At 37.8% G+C, this 23,292-nt stretch overlaps 4 protein-coding genes across 7 annotated transcripts; 2 read left to right on the top strand and 2 right to left on the bottom strand.

Annotated features, from left to right (window-relative positions):
• Positions 1-390: 390 nt before the first annotated feature.
• Positions 391-2,137, bottom strand: LOC112199829 (protein LSM12 homolog). Its single transcript, XM_024340790.2, has 5 exons — positions 1,910-2,137; positions 1,639-1,798; positions 1,425-1,505; positions 885-1,008; positions 391-761 (listed from the first exon to the last, which is right to left on the bottom strand). Exons 1-5 carry the CDS (start codon positions 2,046-2,048, stop codon positions 714-716), a joined length of 552 nt encoding a protein of 183 aa, XP_024196558.1. The 5' UTR covers positions 2,049-2,137; the 3' UTR covers positions 391-713.
• Positions 2,138-13,550: 11,413 nt separating this feature from the next.
• LOC112199834 (protein ALTERED XYLOGLUCAN 4) lies at positions 13,551-15,808 on the top strand. Its single transcript, XM_024340798.2, has 2 exons — positions 13,551-14,116; positions 14,252-15,808. The coding sequence occupies exons 1-2, from the start codon at positions 13,864-13,866 to the stop codon at positions 15,349-15,351; spliced, it is 1,353 nt and encodes a 450-aa protein (XP_024196566.1). The 5' UTR covers positions 13,551-13,863; the 3' UTR covers positions 15,352-15,808.
• A 960-nt stretch (positions 15,809-16,768) lies between these two features.
• LOC112197811 lies at positions 16,769-20,169 on the top strand. 4 transcript variants are annotated; one of them, XR_005810024.1, is made up of 4 exons: positions 16,769-17,599; positions 18,159-18,463; positions 18,652-18,788; positions 19,661-20,169. XR_005810024.1 is itself a non-coding variant. In XM_040518377.1 (3 exons), exons 1-2 carry the CDS (start codon positions 16,848-16,850, stop codon positions 18,430-18,432), a joined length of 1,026 nt encoding a protein of 341 aa, XP_040374311.1. In that variant the 5' UTR covers positions 16,769-16,847; the 3' UTR covers positions 18,433-18,463; positions 18,652-18,976. The 4 variants fall into 4 exon arrangements, 1 of the variants encoding a protein (XP_040374311.1); XR_005810023.1 differs by having other exon boundaries at positions 19,580-20,169; XR_005810022.1 differs by having other exon boundaries at positions 19,501-20,169.
• Positions 19,254-21,855, bottom strand: LOC112197810 (probable serine/threonine-protein kinase PBL28). The gene is made up of 7 exons (XM_024338676.2): positions 21,392-21,855; positions 21,105-21,295; positions 20,825-21,023; positions 20,591-20,748; positions 20,392-20,496; positions 19,907-20,029; positions 19,254-19,828 (listed from the first exon to the last, which is right to left on the bottom strand). Exons 1-7 carry the CDS (start codon positions 21,459-21,461, stop codon positions 19,622-19,624), a joined length of 1,053 nt encoding a protein of 350 aa, XP_024194444.1. The 5' UTR covers positions 21,462-21,855; the 3' UTR covers positions 19,254-19,621.
• Between the last annotated feature and the right edge of the window lie 1,437 nt (positions 21,856-23,292).

Raw genomic sequence — 23,292 nt, 5'->3', positions numbered from 1 at the left:
CCAACATCTTGCCATTCTATAAGAACAAAGGTTTCCAACACCAGAGATAACCACAGCGAGGGGAGAATGGATAAATCCAATTAAAACTAATCAACTCATCTACCTCTAAACCAAAGAAAACTTGACATACCTTTCTCTATTGAGCAACTTCAACCTACCTTTACTTTTTTCCCATCAAAATTTGAGTGCAAAACTGATACCTTGATCTGACCCTAATCCTGAGGTTGGTATGTGGAAACTGGAAAGCCCATAGTTAAACAGATTCTGGTATTATGAAAGTCCATAGTTTAAAGGATATTCTGGTGTGTGTATTCGGCACCCTACAGTTTATCCTATTTTTTACACAAGATAACTCTAAATGTGGTAGCACTATTCCAAATATTCAACAGGTAAATGCACAACAAAATAGCACTATTCCAAATATTCAACGGGTATGACCATGATGGTGTCAAATTCAATCTCTAAACACTTAATAGAACACAACAAATATCAAATGAACTGCACTAGCAAGAATAGCAGAATAGCTACAGATCAAGTGATATGCTTCTGTTAGATTGATTCTTTGATTCAGGCCTTCAAATGTCTTAAAAAAAAAAAAGATAATGCACCCCTCAGAGAAGGCCGAGTATACAAACATTCCCACAATGACTTATCCCTCGAGGGAAAAGTCTTTTCCTATGAGGCAATCAGATGCAGATGTGAAACCATTACCCTCACTGACCACCACCACGAGTTTGCAACCTCCTCCTCTCCAACTCAAGCTGGTAAAAAAAAATCAAATATGTTTAGCAGAACATAACATTGGCTTTGTGTGCTTGTGTTTCGAAGTTTCCTGGTACTAAATCAGCTCAAAACGAATACTATCATCCTATTAAGTATCTTACCACTTTCTTCACCCGATCATTGGCAGCAGGAGTTCCTCCGCTGACAGACTCGGGAAGATATGGACTGCTCACACGAACCTCATTCATCACAACTATGACAGTCTTGTCCCACCGTACTGGAAGCCTGATCACCACCATGTAAATCAGTCCAGACAACATAACTTCACAAACTTACGAATTACAAATTTCACAAGTCACAATCTAGAGCTAACTTTATTATGATTTATGTCTTGAAAGTTAGAAACTTTTGATTTTGCATCCATCAGTGACTCAATAGTTCTACAAACAGCCTAAAACCCCATAAACTTTAACCCTTGAGCTACTTTAGAAACAAACATTTGAGCAACACCTCATTACAAAGTTCAACCAAATCTGCCCTCCACAAACAATTGCTTGCATTTTGCACGAAAACAAGTATCAGAGCATTACTAAATTGAATGACCATGAATCCAAAAATGCAGCTTATTTAACACCAGCAATGAGCATTACATCATATGTTTAGCTCCAAACTAACTTAAGAAGAAAGAGCAAAGCACTCACGTCTTAGACAAGGCATCGAAAATGTTCTGAGCCTGGCTGGTGACACCAACTCCGATCCTCTCACACTCTGCCTCTGCTTGTCTGCAATTAAACAAACCAAACACTACATTATTCAACTAAATTCACAACTGGGTACTTCATGACTTAACATCCTCTAAACACTTGGATTAACAAGTACTCAACAAAACTCCAAATTGGGTAGCAAGTAAACTACCTGATAGCTGATTCCTCTCGGGCTCTGAGACTATTAAGATCAAGGTAACAGTTCTTAATGTCAAGTGGGTCTTCAGCTTGACCCATATAGCTCAACTCCTTGATATAGTTGGCCTTGAGTAGCCTGATGTTCCGCTTAGGCCCTCCTTTCAAACCCTCTTGTAATCCCAAAAGTTAAGGAGAAAAATCGACCCAAGATCGCATTTTTACATTTCTAGGGTTAGCAGAGAATGAAATCAAAATTGAAAAGCAAAAAAATTAGGGAAGGATATGAAGGATGAGGATGTTGGAGGGGCGGTCGAAGGTGATGACCTGGCCCTGGAAGTCGTCGCCCAAGGTGGTCTTGATGGAGACGAAGCAACCCACGGCCAATTCCTCCGCTGCTGCTGCATTGCTGCCATCCATGGCCATCTTCTTCTTCTTCTTCCCTAATTGGAGCTTCTGGTCTTTACCAACACACACAGCCCTAGTCTTTTTTTTTTCTTTTTTTTTTTGTTGATTATGGGCTAAGTGACCCTCAGTTTTAGTCACCTTTGCTTTCATGTTCCTATTGGGCTACTTTTGAAGCCCATACCCCAAAATGTAAGTCCTCAATACTCTCTCTTGTTGATTGGATTGTTTTTGTTTTTGATAAGAAAATTACTACAGCAAACTGATTTAAAAGGAAGAGCATCGAAGGCAATTAGGATTAAGAAGAGGGTTCTGAAATTTCTGATATGTCTCGACAGTCGACACTTTGGAAAGTGTTATCTAAGACACTTGTGGCATGTTAAAATATGTCAAATTTTGAAAGCACCTTTTTTTTATATTGAAATTCTCATGTGTCACAATCGATAAAACATGATTTTTATGAGCTGTTTCAAGTGACGGATTGCACAAATTGTGACAAGATTTTATTTAAGGATTTTCTCAATTTTTCAGTTTGGGAAAGTCAGTAAAAGAAATTTAGTTTCATTAGTTCTATAATTCTTTTAAAATATTGATTTACTGATGAAAAACATATTGTTAGAAAATTTTGGGTGAAAAATCATGGTTTTGGAGAATTTTTTATTATCTTAGAAAAAGCTCCTATCTTGATTTCCACGGGAATGAAAAAGCATACGACATATTTTGATTGTGCTTAATCTCACTTGCATGGACATCATTAGCCTCGCTTGTATTAGGATAGGCATTGGCATCGTTAGCCTTGCTAACTATAGCCACGGTTAACTCCATTGGATTTGGATATAGGACATAAATGATGAGATTGCGGCGCATGATAATTTTAAGAAATAAATGCCTTAACATAGTTGGACACTTTGAATGTGCTATAAGAAACATGTGTGACATGTCAAATCTTATAAATATATTTTGTTTTATTCAAATTTTCTAGTATTATAATCACACCATTAATACAAAATAATATAGTGATATAGTGAAATGTAAAATGTGCCTCACAGGTAGCTTCTTCAATTATCACCATACTACGTAACAAATTGGCTCCAATCAAGGATTAAAATATAAGTTTTTACATATCTATTGGAACTTTGAAAAAATGAGATATCGGGGATATGTCGAGGATATTTTGGAAATATATGTCTTTTAAAACAGTCAATTTATTGAATTTACATATGGGGGGTGAAATTTGCACACCCTATTTTGCAAACCACACACCCTTTCATTTTTTTAATAATATTTCATCCCACAACCTTTCGCACTTCCTAAAATACCCTCAACAGATTCTCTCTCTCTCTCTCCCCCCTATTCCACCTCCTCCTCCTCCCCCAATTCCTCAGCCCCAATCCTCCTCCTCCTAAAATACCCTCCACCTCCGCCTCAAAAGCAAATCTGGCATCCAATCCAAGCACCACTTCGTCCTTAGCACCCAGCTCCTCGACCAAGCCATATCCGCCTCCTCCAAGTCCTCCGCCGCCTCCCTCTCCAAGTAAGCCTCGACGATTCACAATTCAAAGTAAACCCCAAATCCACAATTCAAAGCTGCAAAATCAAACTAAATACATAATGGGCTAATTACTGTTTAGTACCCTGTGGTTTTAGTCCAACATCAATTCAGTCCCTCGACTTTCAATTTCATCAAAAACACCCCTGTAATATCATTTTCTCATCCAATAGGTCCCTCCGTCGGGATTCCGTCAATTTCAGCCGTTAACTGCTGACGTGGCAGTCCAACTCAGCAAAAGTGGGACCCACATGAAAGTCAAATACCGAAAATGACCCTAGCCAACAAGATATGGAAAAATCTAAAATAAACCCCAAATTTTGGGGTTGGGGAGATTCGAACCCAGACCCCCTTGCATGCAAAGCAAAAGTCCCAACCACCATGCCACTTGCACGACATTAATACATGTCAAACAACATAATATATATATCTGTATACCCAACAAGATATGGAAATATCCAAAATAAGCCCCAAATTTTGGGGTTAGGGAGATTTGAACCTAGACCACCATGCATGCAAAGCCAAGGCCCAACCACCATGCCACTTGCACAACATTGTTATATGACAAACAACATAATATATATATCTGTATATGTCAACAAAATCTGGGATTTATTTTATATATTATGTCAACATGTATATATATATATATATATTATTATAATATATATATTGACATAATATATAATATAATATATATATGTCAATATATAACATAATATATATTGTCATATAACATAATATATATATATATATATATATATATATATATATTATATTATATATTATGTCAACCGAAGAGCAACTTGCAGATATGCTTACCAAAGGAGTTTCCAGAAAGGTGTTTTATGACTCACTAAGCAAGTTGGGCATGGTTGATGTGTATGCGCCAACTTGAGGGAGAGTGTTAGCGTGAGTCATAGCGTAACGTTAGGAATAGAATATCTTGTAATTATTTCGTAGTTAATACTTACCTATTGTACTCTTGTAATCTTCTTTATATACCTCCACTGTGAGATGAATATAATATCAGACAATTCATTCTCTCAATCTCCTTATATCTGACTTCAACAACACGACAAAAATTGAAAAATCAACACGCAACAAAAATTGAGCAAGGGATCTTAATAATATCAGGATTCTGAAAATGACATGGGGCACAATTAAACAATTGAGAGACCTCGAGTATAGATCAACAGGTCCCTATGCTTCAGCTATCAGTTTTGCTTGCCATTCATATATACATGTTGCAAGTGAAGTGAATGCTGAAGCATCAGAGAAAGAGAGAAACACAAACATATATGGATCTGCAAACCCCAAAAAGATCAAAAGCATACCTTGAATATAGACCAACAGGTCCTTATCGATTTGCTTTCAGTTTTGCTTGTTGATCATAATTTTATATCTAGTGTCCAATCTGCCATTCATATATACATGCTGCAAGTAACTCATGATTATTAAAGCATCAGAAAAAGAAAAGAAAAGGAAAAAAAAAACACACACACAAACATATATACAGATCCACAAACCCCAAAACAAAAGCATACCTTGAATATGGATCAACAGGTCCTTATCGATCTGCTTTGAGTTCTACCTCTATGAGTTCTCTTTCTACACAAACCAAAACTAAATATAATCAAAAGAAGAATTTTAATACACAGAAGTATAGGTACCATAACCCCAAAGAGAGATGGGTCTGAAAGTACTGATTATATCTTCCAGATACATAGGTCCTTATGTACATTTGTCAACAGGTCCTTCCTCTCTTGGTAATAATAGTGCTAGACATTAATAGTGTGTATTCATTTGTCAACAGGTCCTTATGTATATTATATATATATCTGCAAGTTGCTCTTCGGTTGCTCTTCCTGTACTCCTTATTTAGCATTATTCTGTTGAAGATTAACATTAATTGTTGTTCTTTCTTTGATTGTGTGAAGTTATTTGACTGTTAACTTATTTCTTTGCGTCTTTACACAGGTCAAACACTATTTTTTCTGATGGTTCAGTTTGTTTCCCTTTATTTTGTTTTCAATATAGGTGCAGGAAAGCAGGGGTAGGTACACGAAACCAACCATAGAGTTGGAGGAAAACAATCACAGAGGTCAACAACATCAATAACATTAGTTTGGTCGCAAAGAAACAATCACAGAGGTGAAGGAAAAAGGAAAAGTTATTTCTATGGTTCTGTACACACAAACAGAAAGTGAATCCAACCAGAATACACACTGATGTTCTACCACTTACTAACTTCATGTTTTCCTTTTACACAGGTTCAAGCTCATCAGTTCTGTACGTGAATTCAACCAGAAATAAATTTGATTTCTTTCTCTCTACACAGGATTTCTTGGTGGCTCACACAAGTGAGAAACAAATTCGAAAAAAATAAATGAATAACTGCTTATAGCTTTGTCGTTCTCTTAACTTACTTTATATTGTTCTTTTCACCTAGGTTCTCTGGGAGAATTACACATAAATATTGCTTGGAAAATGCATAACTGCACAGTCATTTAAGGAGGCATAGACGCAGCACAGGTTAATTATCTTCGATCTTCAAATAGAGTTCATGAAGATGTGATGTTATGTTTTATGACAGTTTAGAGGAACCTACCAGATTCAATGACAGATAGGGATAGTGTCATGTTGTTCTGAATGACTTATGTTTCATTCATTGCAAGAAAGCATGAATTTGAAAAATGTACTTGAATTCCAATCCATGATTGCACACTATATGCAGTGGCAACAATATGGAGCTTTTAAATGTTACTTTTAGAAGAGAGTTTTTGCACCAAACCTAATGAGGGATTTAACTTGGTTGACACAGTGAAATTGAGTGGGTTTACTGAAATTGTATTAGCAAATAAAAAATTTCCCTATTTAGGGAATAAGGTCAGAAAAAAATAAGGACTCTTACTCACAAAAAAATGCAAAGATCTACACAATTCAAACTAAAGGATATTGTTTTACCTTTTACTTTTTTGCGATAGGGTTTTTTTGTTATCTTCCACAAAAAATTATTTAAAAAAATGAAACCGGGCCTCACTACAGGAAAAATTTATATATTTTATGAGATTTTTATAGGAACAAGCACGGAGAGATATGGATCAAAGAGAGGAAGGATAATACGCACGCGCATCGCGCGTGCAGGAAGGCTAGTAATATATAAAATAAATCCCAGATTTTGTTGACATATACAGATATATATATTATGTTGTTTGTCATATAACAATGTTGTGCAAGTGGCATGGTGGTTGGGCCTTGGCTTTGCATGCATGGTGGTCTAGGTTCGAATCTCCCTAACCCCAAAATTTGAGGCTTATTTTGGATATTTCCATATCTTGTTGGGTATACAGATATATATATTATGTTGTTTGACATGTATTAAAGTCGTGCAAGTGGCATGGTGGTTTGGACTTTTGCTTTGCATGCAAGGGGGTCTGGGTTCGAATCTCCCTAACCCCAAAATTTGGGGTTTATTTTAGATTTTTCCATATCTTGTTGGCTATGGTCATTTTCGGTATTTGACTTTCATGTGGGTCCCACTTTTGCTGAGTTGGACTGCCACGTCAGCAGTTAACGGCTGAAATTGACGGAATCCCGACGGAGGGACCTATTGGATGAGAAAATGATATTACAGGGGTGTTTTTGATGAAATTGAAAGTCGAGGGACTGAATTGATGTTGGACTAAAACCACAGGGTACTAAACAGTAATTAGCCCATACATAATTATCTATGTAATTACCTTTCCGGTGGTACCGAAGCAGTTGAGGATGTAGTTCTTGTCCATCCACTTAGCAACTCGCCGATCCAGAGCGATCTGATCTCATTGGATCCCTAACTCGATGTGGCGGAGTCTCGCCGGTTCCCTTGGCCACCGCGGCCTCGCCGTTTGGATTTGAAGATCCGAGTCCGAACTACTCTGGAATCAATGACAGTGATTTCGCGTCGGACATGTGTTGCCTGAGCCGAGCGAGTTAGTATCAGAGGAAGGTTTTTGTAGCGCGCGCGCGCGCAGGAGAGAGAGAGAGAGAGAGAGAGAGAGAGAGAGAGAGAGAGAGAGAGAGAGAGAGAGAGAGAGAGAGAGAGAGAGAGATCTGTAAATCTGGATTTATTAGGATGGACTCCGACAGATTTAACATCATCACAAAAATGAGACCATTTGTTCTCACTCTCTTCTAGACGGCATAACAGAACAGTCTTGGGTTATAGTTGTGTTGAATAATTTCACTGAGGAAGAAGAAGTAAAGAAGAATAATTTCACTGTTTTTGCTTTATAGTTGTGTTGAATGTGTATGTATCTTTGTTAAAAATTGTGATCGTATTTGGGTTTGGATTGGAAGCCGGATTTGCTTTTGAGGCAGAGGCGGAGACAGATGAGGAGGGTATTTTAGGAGGATTGGGGCTGAGGAATTGGGGGAGGAGGGGTGGAATAGTGGGGGAGAGAGAATATGTTGAGGGAGAGAGAGAGAGAGAATCTGACAAGGGTATTTTAGGAAGTGCCAAAGGTTGTGGGATGATATATTATTAAAAAAATGAAAGGGTGTGTGATTTGTAAAATGGGGTGTGCAAATTTCACCCCTCTTTACATATATACAGATATGAATGTCAACTTCATATATATCCAAAAAGAGATTTTAGGTGGTTCCACCAAGTTTTTAAATTAAAATGAGTTATTTTTGAAACATGGCTCTATCAAGTTTGTTTTCTTTTGTTGAAATTGCTCCATCATGAATTCTCTCTTCACCTATATTTGTCTTGAGAGAATTAATTCTCCTCACCTGGATTATACTCCTCACTCGGATTTCCCTCGAAGAGAATAATTCTCACCCAGATTCGCTTTGAGGAGATTTCTCCTCACCCATATTCGCCTTGAGGAGATCTCTCCTCATATAGATTTGCATTTATGGAATTAATTCTTAACTAGATTCGCCTTAAGAAGATTTTTTCTCACCCAAATTCGCTTTGATGAGATTTCTCTTCACCCATTTATGCCTTCAGAGGTTTCACTTCTAGGTAATTTTTTCCAAACAGGTTAATTTGCCTCTTTTTTTTTTTTTTAGCAAACCTTGACAGTGCGAGGGAAAATTATTGAAAGAAAAGAAAAACGAGTACATCAAGAAGGTGGAAGGGGAAGACAACAACCGTACCCATCGAAAGATTGAAGAGACATGACTCTTCAAGAACAACTAAAGCACTACAAACTAGCTAAAACGAAAATTACGAATACCTAAACCACTAAACGGTCTCGGGCACAAAAAGAAATTGCAAATTGAGGAATCGAATCCCACCAAATTATATCAGACAAAGAATCACCAAAATTAGCTAAAGCATCAGCAACTTGATTACCCTCTCTATAAATGTGTGAAGAACGAAAGTGCATATGAGAAATCCAATGAAGACAATTACCCCACTCCACTCGAAGTTGCCAAGGCACCATGTGAGGAGAGCGAAGGAATGTGAGAACAAGAGATGAATCAACTTCTAGCCAAACATGCTTCCATTCCCAAACCCAAGCCAACTCAATAGCTTTGATTAATTACCACCATTACTTCAGCTGCAACTGAGCTTGGGATATCTAAACTGGAGGAGAAAGCACCAAGAACATCACCATTATAGTCTCGAAAAACTCCACCATAACCCGCACTCGGTGAGTTCATTTTCTATGCTCCATCTGCATTAATTTTAGGGCTAAATACTGGTTACTGCCTTGTGGTTTATGTCTAAAATCAATTCAGTCCTTGGACTTCTAATTTCATCAAAAACACCCTTGAACTTTCAATTTTGATCTAATAGGTGCAATTCGTTAATCTTCTGTTTTGGGTTCCAGTTATAGTTTGATTATTTGTTGAAAAACCTTTTATTTCATAAATTTCTAATAGTGGGATCCACTCCTAAACTGACTATGTATGTCACCTCAACACCACATCATAAAACATAGATCATATATGAGTCACGTCAACAAGTTAAATGACTCAATTAACGGAAGACTAACAGATTGGACCTATTAGATCAAAATTAAAAGTACATGGGTGTTTTTGATGAAATTAGAAGTTAAAGGATTGAATTGATTTTGGACATAAACCACAAGGTAGTAACTAATATTTTGCCTTTAATTTTAACCCAACCAATTAAAGGAGGATACCAATTTACCTCTATGATACGGGGTGCACGACAAGGTTTACAAGGAACCCCAAATCGCTTAACTACACAAAGATCTTGCATAGAGTTGAACATGCAGTCAGTGGCTATGCGGTCGGAAGTATTTACATAACCTGAGATCATCCTACAAGCATGCATAGCATTAGGCACAATACCTTCAAACTTGCACCTATTTCTTGTTCGCCAAATGAACCACAGGGTTGAGCAAAAACAAGCTATCCATAACTCATTTAGTTGAGGGCTGCGACCAACTCTATGGCCCTTAAACAACAGCTCCAATAATGTACCAGGAAGACCACCCAATTCAAATCTTCCCATCATGCAAGTCCATAGTGACACAACAAAAGGACAATTAAGAAATATGTGCTCTAACTAGAAACCGTTGTTAAAATTTTACACCCCACATAACCTCTATATTCCATAATGTATGTTTATCTGTAAATAATTGAGTTTTTTTTTTTTCCATCTCATATTTTACAAATTTAAGGGATATATCATATATCAAGAATATTTAATGATATCGGAAAAATTTCACAAAAACGGTGAAAAAAATATAAGATTTTTCCCGTCCCATAATATATCAGTCCCTATAATATAGAGATATCGGGAGATAAAACAGAAATATCGCAGATCCTTAGAGCAAGTTCACCCGTTGGGTCACCAGGTCACCCACTATTCACTGCTTTTTAGTGTTAATTTCATCATCTGGGTCACGAGCACAGTGTATTTCGTGCCCTGAGTCACGAGCACAGTGTATTTCGTGACCCAGAAAATGAAAATACATACTAAAAAGTAGTGAATAGTAGGTGATCCGGTGACCTAACGGGTAAACTTGCTCTTAGCGCAAACCTCATAGCAACAGTTGGGATCCAAGCCCTAAAGTCCTTTGTTTTTTTTGGCCCTAGAGTCCTACACACAGTCTCTTTTACGTCTTAGTTCTTACAATATGCCAGTTGTCTTTGGTTCTCTGGTCATTAATTCCTGTCTCCAATCGTATGATCATCGTTCCACCGGTTTATCAAACAATTAATCACTAAGAAACAAAACATCATTTTCCATCTCTGTCACGTTCCATTCGATCCTGTTACCGTCAGTGTGTGACCACCACTGGCCACCGTACGTGTCAGTAATATTAGGCGGTGGCACCGGTGCCGATCACTATTCTCATTTCTTTTGTTCCGAACGTGGACCCGACCCGGTGACCGGCTACACTGATCGTGGCTCTACCAGTCGGGACACGACTACCCATCTCATTCTAGAACACTATCGGGGAGCTGGCCACCACTTCCATCTGGACCATCTCGGCACCATCCTCTTCTCCATTTCTAGCTTCCTCCTCATCATCATGTTTATCATGCATGAACTTATCGATCATGCAAATTTATTAAACTATATTACTTATAGTTTTTAATTTCTTCGTACCATGTGTCGGTGCATGCGTGTACGAGTAATTAATTTTATTCTGCATATTTTACGCCATACTTAATCAGATGCTGTTTGACTAAACCCAGCTCGATCTTCATATGAGACTAAGAACCTTCATTATTGAATGCCTAGATCGGATCTTAAATCTGAATCCCATGTTACTGTAGTTTCGAAAATCAGAGAAACAATTATTTGTTGTTTTCTGGGATTCTCCATTATTGTTTTTTGGTTTTCAGGACTCAGACTCCATTGTTAATGATGAGTAGTACGTAGTACTCGATCTGGAACCCAATAACATGTTTTATTGTAGTCTTATGAAGGTAATAATCTAATATAAGTGTGATAATGATACATGCATGTGTGAAGGCTAGTGAATTATTGCTCTAGTACTATTTTTGCAGCATTATTGATTTAATTCACTGTGAAATAAAAAGGAACTGAATAGCGATGAAATATATTACGTAATTACTTGCATGTTATGTTGTAACCAGTTGAAAGCTCCGTAGCACCCACCTGTCAAAAGGCCAAAAACAAAAGCAACTTCATATGACGGATTCATGGGTCTTAAGTATCATTAAATTTTATATGATGAAGAATTTGAAGGTGAGAGAATAGTAGTACGTGCTTAAGATGATGTTTTAATCTAATTAACAACTACATGCATGCATGCCCTCCACTACTATCACCAAGTCCCTGAAATTAGTCAAATATATCGAATTAATTAACAAAACACGAAAGAAAACAGAAGGTTTTGATGCCTTTATTTCTTCTGTGTCCTTCTTTCGTATGGTGCGTGATGTTCTTCAAGGAACATATGAAAGGTAATGCCCATAATGCCTTGAAAGATATGTATATTTCTTGTGATGCATCATCCATCTCTAGCCTTTTGTTCCGCTTCACATGATGGCAATGAGTGACTTTTTTGACCTTTATCAAAAGCAATTTTCCTTTCAATGGGTTATGTGAACAAAGAGATCTAAGTTTACTCTTTCTTTTTTTTCGCTCCAAGACGTGACAAATTAATGACTAGGATATATATAATACTCGATAGTATATAACCTTCACAATCTAACTATGAAAGTTTATAACAAAAACAATATGCACTGCTTAAAAACCTTCAAATTTTTGAAAATTAGCGACCGTTTACTAACAGATCAGCCACCACCAAAATGGGTGATTCCGGTGACGTTAATTTCGTTTCTATCTTGTTTGTAATTTTTATAACTAGAGCTTAATTCAAATATGAATAAGGTAAATTATTTTATCTCGAAAGGTACAGTAACAAATCTTTTAAAGTAAATTTCTCATTCTTTGTTCATATCAAGCTCCGGTGCTGAAAGTTAAAATATATAAAAATAAATGCTACATCACCGAAATCACCTATTTTAATGGTGATTGACCCGCTAATAAACATCGACCGTCGGTAGATCGAATACGCTTTCATATGAATTATGAACTCGTGTCTTTTTTTTTTGGGGTGTGGGGGAAATGACTTGTGTCAATATCACATATAATTGCAGCTCCATTGAGACAGAGTGAGAGACCGTAGCAAGGGTAGTAGTCATGGTGTAACACGTACACACTATTAAGTGTGGTGGACAGGCAGAGATGACAAATAGCTACCTTAACATTATTGTAAAGTCAAGAAGGGAAAAAAAAAAAAAAAAAAAGAAGACAAAACCTCTCTTCATTGTGTAAGTATGGTACATGGTATCTAGAAGAATAAAATACAGGTATGACTAGGTATGGAACAAATTTAATGAAAGCTGTCTTGGTATAGAACTAGTCACCACCTTGGTCCTTGGGGCTTGGGACATCAACACTTGCTATTTTGTTGCATTATGGGTTTGAAGGATAAAACAAAGCTACAATTTTGGTAGACTGTGATTTGCAACCAAGTCTAGTTTTCGATGCATATCGCGATGGCAGAAATTTTTTTTAAGTATAACGGTGTGTATGACACTCTTTTTACAAATGAAATTCTGTGTGTTGGTCATGTATAATTTGTTACGAGATTAACGTTACGAGAATTAGTACAAGATGAGGGGCAAAATGGGGCATTTGGGTGTAAAAAATCTGATTTTTTACCTCGATGCAGGTGGAACATGGTGCACACAAGACTCCTGGCAAGATATAACCAAGGGAACTGAGACTACCTGTTAGGGCGGTGCAAAGACAACTGTATCCTAATAGGCTAATACAATATGTAGCTAATAACTTCATCTTTCTGTTTGATCTAAGATGAGTTATTGTTAGGTGGCTACACGCCTACACCCATGTCAAAGAGGACAAAAGGAAAAGCAGCAAATAATCATACTCCACCTTGAAAAGGCCACTCAAAAAAGAAAAAATAATTGAAGAAAAAATAGTAAATTAAAAAAAAAAAAAGGAGGAGAAGCAGTAGTAGCTAGTTGTAGTACCACATGTTGCAAGAGGCGTGAAGACAACAACAATCACCACACCAAATGCCAATGGTATATCGAAACATGGACTTGGTTGCTGGACAACCAGAGAGATTTTTGGGTTGTTTTGACTGAATCACACCTGCTCTTCCCCTCCTGTCTCTACATCTCTCTCGCTTCTGCTCTTCTTCAAGCTTTAACCCCAACTCAACAGAACACCTGTTTCTCCTCTCAGCCTTTCATTCATCATTCTCAACTGGCCATACCAGAAAACAAACACAACTAAGCTTTGAATAGAAAATGGTTAGTCCATTCAAAGACCACCAATCTCACTCTCCATCTTACACTCACTCCTTCATCAAGAAAATCTTACCTTATTTCATCTATGTCATACTTCCCATTGCTGTAATCCGCCTCTACCTTTACTCCCCCACTCTCCCCCAATCCTCCACAGTTCACCATCACCTCCCTCAACCCTCCACAGTTCATCACCTCCCTCACTCCACCACCCCCATTTCCATAACCACTCCATCTTCTTCTTCCTCTTCACATGGTAAAGCATTTTGCTTTGTTTTGGTCAATTACTCAACTGGGTTTGTTTTGGTTTTGGCAATTTTAGTGATTTCTTATGCTTATATATAGCTAACAAGGTTTTGCCTTTGCCTTTGCATGTTGTTGTTTTGTGCAGAAGAAGAAGAGAAGAAACCAGAAGCTAAAGAGACTCAATGTGACTACACAGATGGGAACTGGGTCCCTGACAAAATGGGTCCTTTGTACAATGGCACAACCTGTGGGATAATTAAGGAAGGCCAGAATTGCATCACCCATGGGAGATCAGATTTGGGTTATCTCTACTGGAAATGGAAACCCAAGCAGTGCCCTTTACCAAGGTTTGAACCCAACACTTTTCTCCACCTCCTTAGAAACAAGCACATAGCTTTTGTCGGTGACTCCATGGCCAGGAACCAATTGGAGTCCCTTCTTTGCATGCTAGCCACTGCCTCTCCTCCCAAACTTGTTTACACTGATGGTGAGGACAACAAGTTTAGGAGGTGGAACTTTGCTTCTCACAATGTCAATGTGTCAGTGTATTGGTCACCCTTTCTTGTTAAAGGTGTTGAGAAATCAAAATCAGGGCCTGATCACAATGAATTGTATTTGGATCAAGTTGATGAGAGGTGGGCAGCTGATATGGGTAAGATGGACATGGTTGTGTTATCAGTTGGGCATTGGTTTTTGCATCCTGCTGTGTATTTTGAGGGTGGTTCAGCTCTTGGGTGTCATTTCTGTCCTGGTCTGAATCACACTGAGATTGGCTTCTATGATGTTTTGAGAAAGGCCGTAAGGACTACCCTAAAGACCATAACTGAAAGGAGAGAGACTAGTGAGAATGGGATCAATGTAATTGTGACTACATTTTCACCAGCTCATTTTGAAGGTGAGTGGGACAAGGCTGGGGCTTGTCCCAAGACCAAGCCTTACAACAAGGGAGAGAAAAATCTTGAAGGAATGGATGCTGAGATGAGGCAAGTTGAGGTGGAAGAAGTGGAAGCTGCTAAGGTGAATGGTAAAGGGTTTTCAGGGTTTAAGGTTGAAGAATTGGATGTGAGCTATTTGTCATTGATGAGGCCAGATGGGCACCCTGGGCCTTATATGAACCCATTTCCATTTTTTAATGGGGTGAAAGAGAGGGTGCAAAATGATTGTGTACATTGGTGTTTGCCTGGGGCTATTGACACATGGAATGAGATATTGCTGGAGATCATGAAGAAATGGAATCGGGGTTGATTATTGCGAGGTATGTGAGTTATTAGAGGACCAGATTGGTGGCTTCTTTTTAATGTTGCTCTAAATTTGGGTGGTGGTGGTTGATCCGGACAAAGCCAAAAGATGAGGTAGGCAAAATTGAATTGGCTGGTTTTGTTTGGGCTCTGCTGTAACTGAAGGAAACAAGAAGATTGAGAATTTGGTGCAGAAATTTTGGGGGAGATTTAAATTAAGGGTGCCTTTGTAATCATTATACTTGGAGGGTAGTTTCCATGGATGTTGGTCTATGGGAAGTGTACAAATGAATTCAACTTGTTGATAATTGGCAGTTTCTGTGTTTTGTTTCAGAATGCATAGCTTGCCACGTTTTTACAAATTTCTGGCCTTCAAAATCAACTGTTTCCCTTGAGGGATTTGTGTGAATGTGAATTTGTATCGTTATATCTTTTTCTTCAACTTATATTCTTCACACTTTGAATATTTTCCTTTTTGAGAGTAGAGCTCAAAGGAGATGGAAACTGAAAAAATGGAGTGTTTTCCATTCAGAGATTTTCATGCATGCTGTGAAACTTGCTCCAAACAATGGAGTACAAGCGAAGTTTAGTATGTAATGAACCTGTTTCCATAGTCAAGAAGACTAGTGTGTAATTCATCTAGTACAAACTAGTAGAGGGTTCATTTCTTCTGGTAACTGTGATTTTGGTCAGCGTTGCAGATGGTGTTTCTATTTTTAAATATTTAACCTTGGCAATTTTTCAAATAGCTGATGTCATTTAGTCTAATGACGTAAGTCTTCTCTTTATGAGTAGAAAGTTGTGATTGCAACTCAAGAACGATTGTTGTTGTGATTAGAGAAAATAATTATTAAAATTAGCTCACGTGTACTGTTATGTTCAATTTTAAAGTCACGTACTCTTAATCTTCTCTTGCACAAGATACCAAATATGATCCTTCACCCCAATTTTACAAAATATAGCATGACTTAATTTGGGGCATTGATAGAGTGAAGAGAAAGTATAGATTCATAGAATTATAACAAAATATAGCATGACTTAATTTGGGGCATTGATAGAGTGAAGAGAAAGTATAGATTCATAGAATTATAACGCAACTCATTTTCATTCTCACTTTCAACTAATTCGATTTAAATTGTTGATTGGTACGAATTTTTCACAAGTTATCTCGACTCTTACTTTTGACCAATTTGGTTTGCGTTGTAAGATACATACAATCCCTAAACCAAATGGACATTCCACCCACCAATGAGCGAATCCTAGTTATATCTTACAAAGAAAGTTACTAAGAGACGATAAGAGAGCTCGTTCCAAACATGATCAGAATTGACGAAGGAAAAAGTACCACACCCTAACTAATTACCGAAGGATGGAAATGAGGACAAGTGTCAATAAAATATCGAGGAATTGACCAAAAAAAAGAAGAAGCAAATTGTGATGCAAGTTGTTCTCATCTAGTTCTCTACTACTCCACAACCAGAGTAATCACGTTGTTAGACTCCTATGGCTGCAGCAGCTTCACTCTCTTTCTCTTTGGATCCACACCGCCATCTCTCTTCCAATCCCCACTTCACTCCCTCAACCTCACTTCTAATCCCCAAACACTCTTTTAGAATCTTCCATAACTCCAATCGTTACACTCTCAAATCTTCTTCTTCTTCTTCTTCTCATTCTTCTACAGCTACTTCTCCAAGCCCACCATCAGTACCCAGCTCTTCATTTCTCGAAGCCCCACTCAGAACCGGCCGGTTTCTCAGCAATGAAGACCTCGAGAAGCTCAAGTCGCTCGAGAATTTCAGGTACTATCAGGAACTGGAGTCCGGGTCGATGTGGGTTCGGGTCATGAGGTCGGAGGAGATGGACATCACTGTTGGGCTTTTGGCCGAGTCGTTTGCCGAGTCGATGCTTCTGCCTTCTGGTTATGTGGCTCTCTTGGGCTTCTTGGTCAAGCAGTACTTGATGGAACGAAGGGAGTTGATGCCCCACACCGCCACGCTTATTGGGTTTTACAGAAGCAACAAGGATGAGGCTAAAGATGAGAGCTTTGGGGGTAAAGGTGAGAGCTTTGAGGATAAAGGTGAGAGCTTTGAGGAGAAAGATGGAGGCTTTGGAGGAGAAGATGAAGATGGGGTTTTGGCGGGGACTGTGGAGGTTTGCTTTGACAAGAAGGGTGCCAATGCTTCTACTCCTACGCCAACTCCGCCCAAGAATTCGCCGTATATAAGCAACATGGCTGTGAAGAAGTCGCTTCGGAGGTTCGGTTTCGGTTTTTCTTACTCGAATTGCATTGTGTGATTGGCAATGTGTAACTGTTTGTCTTGATATATATGATTGTATGATAGGATTATAGATATAGTAGGCATGGTGTAATTGGAAAAACTTGGATGCTTGTGTGGTTTCTTAATCTGTTTGATTTGATTGGTATGATGGTATTAAGCATTGGAATCGTATGACAAGACTAGTTATGATTCTGTGTTGTTCAGTAATTTGCAATCTAAATCGTAAGCTGAAGAGCATTTTATAGTTAAGTACAAGTTGAGTTGAGGAGGCTTAAACTCAGTCTCGTTTATAGAGTCTTCATTTGGCTAGTTTGAGCTCTCACCCATAGTCACTAGCTAAAACATTCAACCAAATTTAAGCCAGGGCTGAGGGTGGCTGGACCTAAATTGAATGCCTTCGTTTATCATAATTCTATCATTTTATGAACTAGGATCATCAGAAGAACTTCTCAGTATAGCTCTAGAATCATAAAAGCTTATGTTCACAATTCATGACCGAGACTGGATTGGAGGTTTCTGATATTGTGAATTTCAGGAGGGGCATTGGCTGGCATCTTTTGAAGGCAAGTGAGGAATTGATTTCTCAGATGAGTTCTTCAAGAGAGGCGTACTTGCATTGCAGAATGATCGATGCAGCTCCATTCAACATGTATACAAAAGCAGGTTACAACATTGTAAAGACAGATAGCATTTTGATACTACTGACATTGCAGAGGCGGAAACACTTAATGTACAAGAAACTTCCAGTCTTGACCAGCTTTTCAGAATCAGAAACTTTGTGTTCTGAAGAGGATGAAAATCACTATTGAATATGTGAAATACGTAATGTGTCGTTTTTAGGTAAATGCAGTTTGTACTACATTACTCATTCGATTACCTCATATACTTCTCCCCCTCCCTCTCTCTTCTCTTGATCTATCAGTTGTGTTTCTTGAGGATTTTATATAAGATGTACTCATAAATAGCTATGCATTGAAATCTCGTTCGGTTGCATGTTCCTCACTCCATTTATTGGTTATTTTGTCCAGGATAGTTGGTCACAGACCTTTGAGGGGGTGAAGATTATCGAGCTGATTGAAGTTTGGCTAGAGGCTGCTTGACCCTATGTTCCAGCAAGTTGCGCTTGCTTTGTGTACACGTATGGTAGAGACTTGTTTTGTTGCAGGTAATCTTATCAGGCATTTTCCGTTTTATGTATGTACATGGTCTGTAGTCCTGATGCTTTGGCTATTCCAGTCCTATTCTGATACATATGTTTCAGATATTGTATATATTTTAATATCAAAAATTGTTGTCCTGACTCCTGAGCTTCTATTCTAATACAAACTATAATTGGAATTGGGTATCATTTAATCAACTCTGTCCTTTAACTTGTTAGATCTGTAAATGGTCAAAAAGATATATTTGAATGTTGAATAATTGTACTCTTCCTAGAGTTCTCAATATTGTTTCCTCAATGAATTCCCATCTCCTTCCCTTCTGTTTTCTAGCTTTGGTGCTAGAGGCTTGAAGTTTCTTCAATTAGTGTCCTGGGATCACTGTAATAGTGATATGCTTTTTTTCTTGAAGTAGTCATATAATCACCTATTTGGCTTTATAAACTCAACAAGAGAATCTGTATATAGAGCACTAATATATTATTCTCTTTTTTAGCAGTGTATAACTTATAAAAGGAAAGGTTACAAAAACAATAAGAGAATGATACAAGAAAGTGATTTTCCACATCTTACATCATCTATTATTTGTTTACTTACTAGATCTCTTGATTGTGTACAAGAAAACCAAGTTCAGTGTGATCTTATTTACTGTCTGATAATTCACTGCATTATAGTTCTTCTGAATCCTTATCAAATGCTCTTCTGGAGTCTTGTTTTTAGGATCATAGGTCCACAAGTTTTGAAGATTCAAGAACTCTTTTATTAGATGAAGTAAAGGATCTTCATTATGTCTGTACAGTCTCCACCCTGCAATTAGTACGTGTGTACTTTAGGCGGCCACTCACAAGCCTTTTGCATTTGTAATGATAATCAACTGCAGTTCTTTTACACATTCAGCCATGGAGGGTCTTTCACTGCTGTCAGGACGCACACATCGTGATGCCAGGTTTGCAAACATGACTATAGATTCCATGGTGTACGAACTTCGACCCAGCTCAGGATCTATGACCTTACGCAGCTTCTTCCGATCATTTAATATGTGCTTTACCTGAGATATGAATTATGGTCATATCTCATTGCGAGTGTCGCTTAACTAGTACAAGCAAGAATGGGAAATTTATCCTACCTGTAGTACAAGATTTTGATCATTTGGTCCTTGGTTTAGGTCCAGGGCTTGACGTCCAGTCAGAAGTTCAAGAAGAACCACTCCAAATGCATAAACATCACTCTGTAAAGTGAGTTTTCCTGTCTATTGCCAAATGCACCTCTTGTCATATAAGTGTAAAGTTCTTTAAGAGAGATGAAAATGTTACACAAATATTTCATTTTATCATGTGTTGTTTGAGTTAGGATGATTTTATCATGTTATACAAATATTTCATTTTATAATTTATCATGCGTTGCTTCACGACTCTCACAAGATATAGGAAAATTACATTATAAAGTTAGTAAAACTTGGTCGTACTTTTTGTTTTGAAATGGGATTTAGTCATACTTATAATGTTTAATTGGATTACTTAAATCTATGAGCTCAAGTGCAACTGTATCTGATGGCGAAGCATTACCAACAAGGCAACAACAACAAAAATAATTGGTATTGATTTTACGTACCGATGTATACTCCGGATCAAAATAGCCGAATGTGCCAAGTACTCTAGCAGTCACATACATTTCCTTTCCCTCTGGCATCAACTTGGCAAGCCCAAAATCGGATATCTGCAGAACAGTTATCAACATTTCAGCTATATCCCTTTGTCCAAATTTAAAACAAATCAAAAGGCGACCTCAAGCAAAGTTTCAGTTTATATACTTTTGCTTCAAAGTTGGCATCTAAAAGAATGTTGGTGGATTTGAAATCTCTGTGAACAATAGGAGTTGAACTCGAATGTAGATATGCTAAGCCCCTTGCTGCTCCAAGTGCCACTCTGAGCCTTTGAGGCCAACCCATTTTGTGTTTCTCATTAATTCCTATAAGACAATAGATTAGTCTGATGGTTAGAAAACTGATTAGATTAGAAGTCTGTATATTTGAGCTGAGAATTACCATTTAAGTGATCTTGCAGGTTCCCTTTCTGCAGGTATTCATATACTAAAAACCGGTGCTTGCCATCAGCACAATAGCCTATCAAAGAAACCAAATTTGGGTGATCAAGTCTGCTCAAGATGTCTACTTCTACCCGAAATTCTCGTTCTCCGTCAGCTGCTTTAAAGGGAGGCAGCTCCATCTTTTTAATTGCTACAACCTACAAATTTCCAAACAGACATCAGTATGTGCTGGGAAACTGGATCGTATTTTTACCGTTCTATTATAGATATTAACATACCTCTCCTGAGCGCAAAGTTCCTCTATATACGCGGCCAAATCCTCCTTTCCCAAGAAAGTTCTTGTCACTGAATGAAGATGTTGCCTCGTCCATTTCTTTGAGTGTAAACACTGAAGAGCCATGATGGTGCCTTTTCGTTTGTTGAGGTGTTTGATCATTTAGTTGCCAGAACTCCACTGGCTTATAAGTCCCTGAAAGTGAGTAGGTAAATCATCATTCAAAGTTGATGAGGACCCTGAAAAAAAAATTTGCAGAGAAAGAGAAGAAGACAGAATGGAAGAACATACAAGGGTCTGTGTGGTCATAGGATTTGGACCTTCTGCGCTTGTTCCATGCTGAGACTAAACCAAAAGGCATTACGTACGGTTCTTAATCCCTTAAATTTGATCTAATATCTCTCTGTTTTAGAATTTGAAATGACTGATTATGGTTTGTGAAGCAGACATAACTTGATGGAGAAGGTTGGTGCTGTGATACTTCTCACAGATTAGTGTGCAAGGTCGACTACTTTCATGAAAGGTGATGCTCAAACCAAAAATACCTAAAAAGAAAAAGAGTATATCGAGCTGAAACTGAGATTTGCAAGAGTGGAAGGTAAGGGGAATTGCGAAATGGAGTACGTATAGAGCAAATGAAGCTTGGATTGTTAGGAGAGAGTCCTCAACAAATCATCTTCTTCAACAACCTAATACAGTAACAGTAGAGGTTCTCAGAGAGAAAGAGGTTGTGCTTGAAGAAAAAGAAAGAGAAGAGAAAAAGGAAAAGTTGGTGCTGCTTGCTTAACATTTTGGACGGGGGAAGTTGCTTGATAACGAAAGAGAAGCTGCTGCTGCTACATCTCTCTTCTCACTTCTCGTTTACATTTTCAGAATTGCTCAAGAAAAAATGAAGGGATAGCCGTTGAGATGGTGCTTTCATTTGTTGTTTATGTAACAATTTTATTTTTTTTGGTTAATAATTTTTGTTTATTGCCATTCCACGAACTGAAATGGACAATGCAATGAGATGGTCAATAATAAATATGGGACCCTAACTTGATATTATTCCAATCTTTCATTTTGAAGTTACATCCTATCATTTTGAATTTGAAGTTTCCAAAAGGCATCACATATCGTTTGGATTCTAAAGGGGCTCTCCAGAATCACAAAACTGCTGTGTGCAAATAACAAACAACATTATTCAGACTAATTAAAGTGCAATTCATACTGGTGTGTGAAAAGGAGGGCACCACTCGTTGTTACAATATCAAGGGATTGATTATGCACAATTAAGTGAATTAATTATTATTTCGGTGATTTTAGAAGCTGGTTGAAGAGTGACTGACTTCAAAAGTTTAGATTCAATTTTATTCGTTTCTGTTTTTATGATTTGTTCGGTTTTTTGACTTCGGAAAATCATAAATATATCTGATCAAAATTTTTGAGTTGCGTCACATCTAGAAGTACTTGGAAATCATGATTTGAAAGTGGAAAAATTTTAGAGTAAAAATAAAAGCATGCAATTTTGGCCTGAAGAACCGCCTATAGTTCATTATTTTATGTGGTAATCATGATTTTGAATAATTATTTTTTGTTGGGAATAAAGTTCTTCAAGATTGCTTCTCATTGAGTTAGAAAAGCACAGGACCTGTTTTCGATGTGTTTAATCTCGCTCGCGCTGACAATATTACCCTCTCTTGTATAAGTGTGAACATAAACATCGTTAGCAAGAAAACATAAAAAATCATTAATAAATAGCACTTGTCCCAGCGGAAAAAAAATTTTTCGATGAAAAGAGGTCAACCCATTATATATATTCAGCAAGCAGTACAAAAACGAAACGCCCCTATAGAGTCGACAGAAAGAATCGTTCCTTAGGAAACCCTAAACACCTATTCTAGAACAAGAATAAGACCTAGGACACCCCCAGTACATCCACCTTTTAAGAAATTAACGCATCTTTATTCCAAACAAAGATTAAGATCCTCCGAAACAAATAGTAAAATGAATCCTCAGATAATATGATATTTGCGACCTGGTAAAAAAACTAAAAACTAGGAATTGAAGATGCCCTCCAAAATTACACAAGCCCAGTAGGCCCACCAGTAAGCATTAGCCTACATGGCAATTGCGAAGGGCGCCCCACCACTACCCCTAACTAGCCTTGCCGCAGCAAAACTCTGCCACAGAGCCACTGCTAGGCCACCACG

The sequence above is a fragment of the Rosa chinensis genome, chromosome 4 (assembly GCF_002994745.2).
Source record: "Rosa chinensis cultivar Old Blush chromosome 4, RchiOBHm-V2, whole genome shotgun sequence".
Lineage (NCBI taxonomy): Eukaryota > Viridiplantae > Streptophyta > Magnoliopsida > Rosales > Rosaceae > Rosa > Rosa chinensis.
The sequence above is the reverse complement of the archived record's forward strand: the minus strand, read 5'-3'. Positions and strand labels throughout refer to the sequence as shown.

What these genes read in the sequence shown, in the direction of transcription:
- LOC112199829 (XM_024340790.2), bottom strand. Translation starts at nt 2,048, where the DNA reads ATGGCCATGGATGGCAGCAATGCAGCAGCAGCGGAGGAATTGGCCGTG. An exon ending in CTCCAACATCCTCATCCTTC is followed by an intron (nt 1,799 to 1,909) that starts ATATCCTTCCCT and finishes TTTTGGGATTAC; the next exon opens with AAGAGGGTTTGAAAGGAGGG. An exon ending in TTCGATGCCTTGTCTAAGAC is followed by an intron (nt 1,009 to 1,424) that starts GTGAGTGCTTTG and finishes GGTGGTGATCAG; the next exon opens with GCTTCCAGTACGGTGGGACA.
- LOC112199834 (XM_024340798.2), top strand. Translation starts at nt 13,864, where the DNA reads ATGGTTAGTCCATTCAAAGACCACCAATCTCACTCTCCATCTTACACT. An exon ending in TTCTTCTTCCTCTTCACATG is followed by an intron (nt 14,117 to 14,251) that starts GTAAAGCATTTT and finishes TGTTTTGTGCAG; the next exon opens with AAGAAGAAGAGAAGAAACCA.
- LOC112197811 (XM_040518377.1), top strand. Translation starts at nt 16,848, where the DNA reads ATGGCTGCAGCAGCTTCACTCTCTTTCTCTTTGGATCCACACCGCCAT. An exon ending in GTGAAGAAGTCGCTTCGGAG is followed by an intron (nt 17,600 to 18,158) that starts GTTCGGTTTCGG and finishes TGTGAATTTCAG; the next exon opens with GAGGGGCATTGGCTGGCATC.
- LOC112197810 (XM_024338676.2), bottom strand. Translation starts at nt 21,461, where the DNA reads ATGCCTTTTGGTTTAGTCTCAGCATGGAACAAGCGCAGAAGGTCCAAA. An exon ending in ATGCCAACTTTGAAGCAAAA is followed by an intron (nt 20,497 to 20,590) that starts GTATATAAACTG and finishes ACTGTTCTGCAG; the next exon opens with ATATCCGATTTTGGGCTTGC. An exon ending in TTGATCCGGAGTATACATCG is followed by an intron (nt 20,030 to 20,391) that starts GTACGTAAAATC and finishes ATTTGGCAATAG; the next exon opens with ACAGGAAAACTCACTTTACA.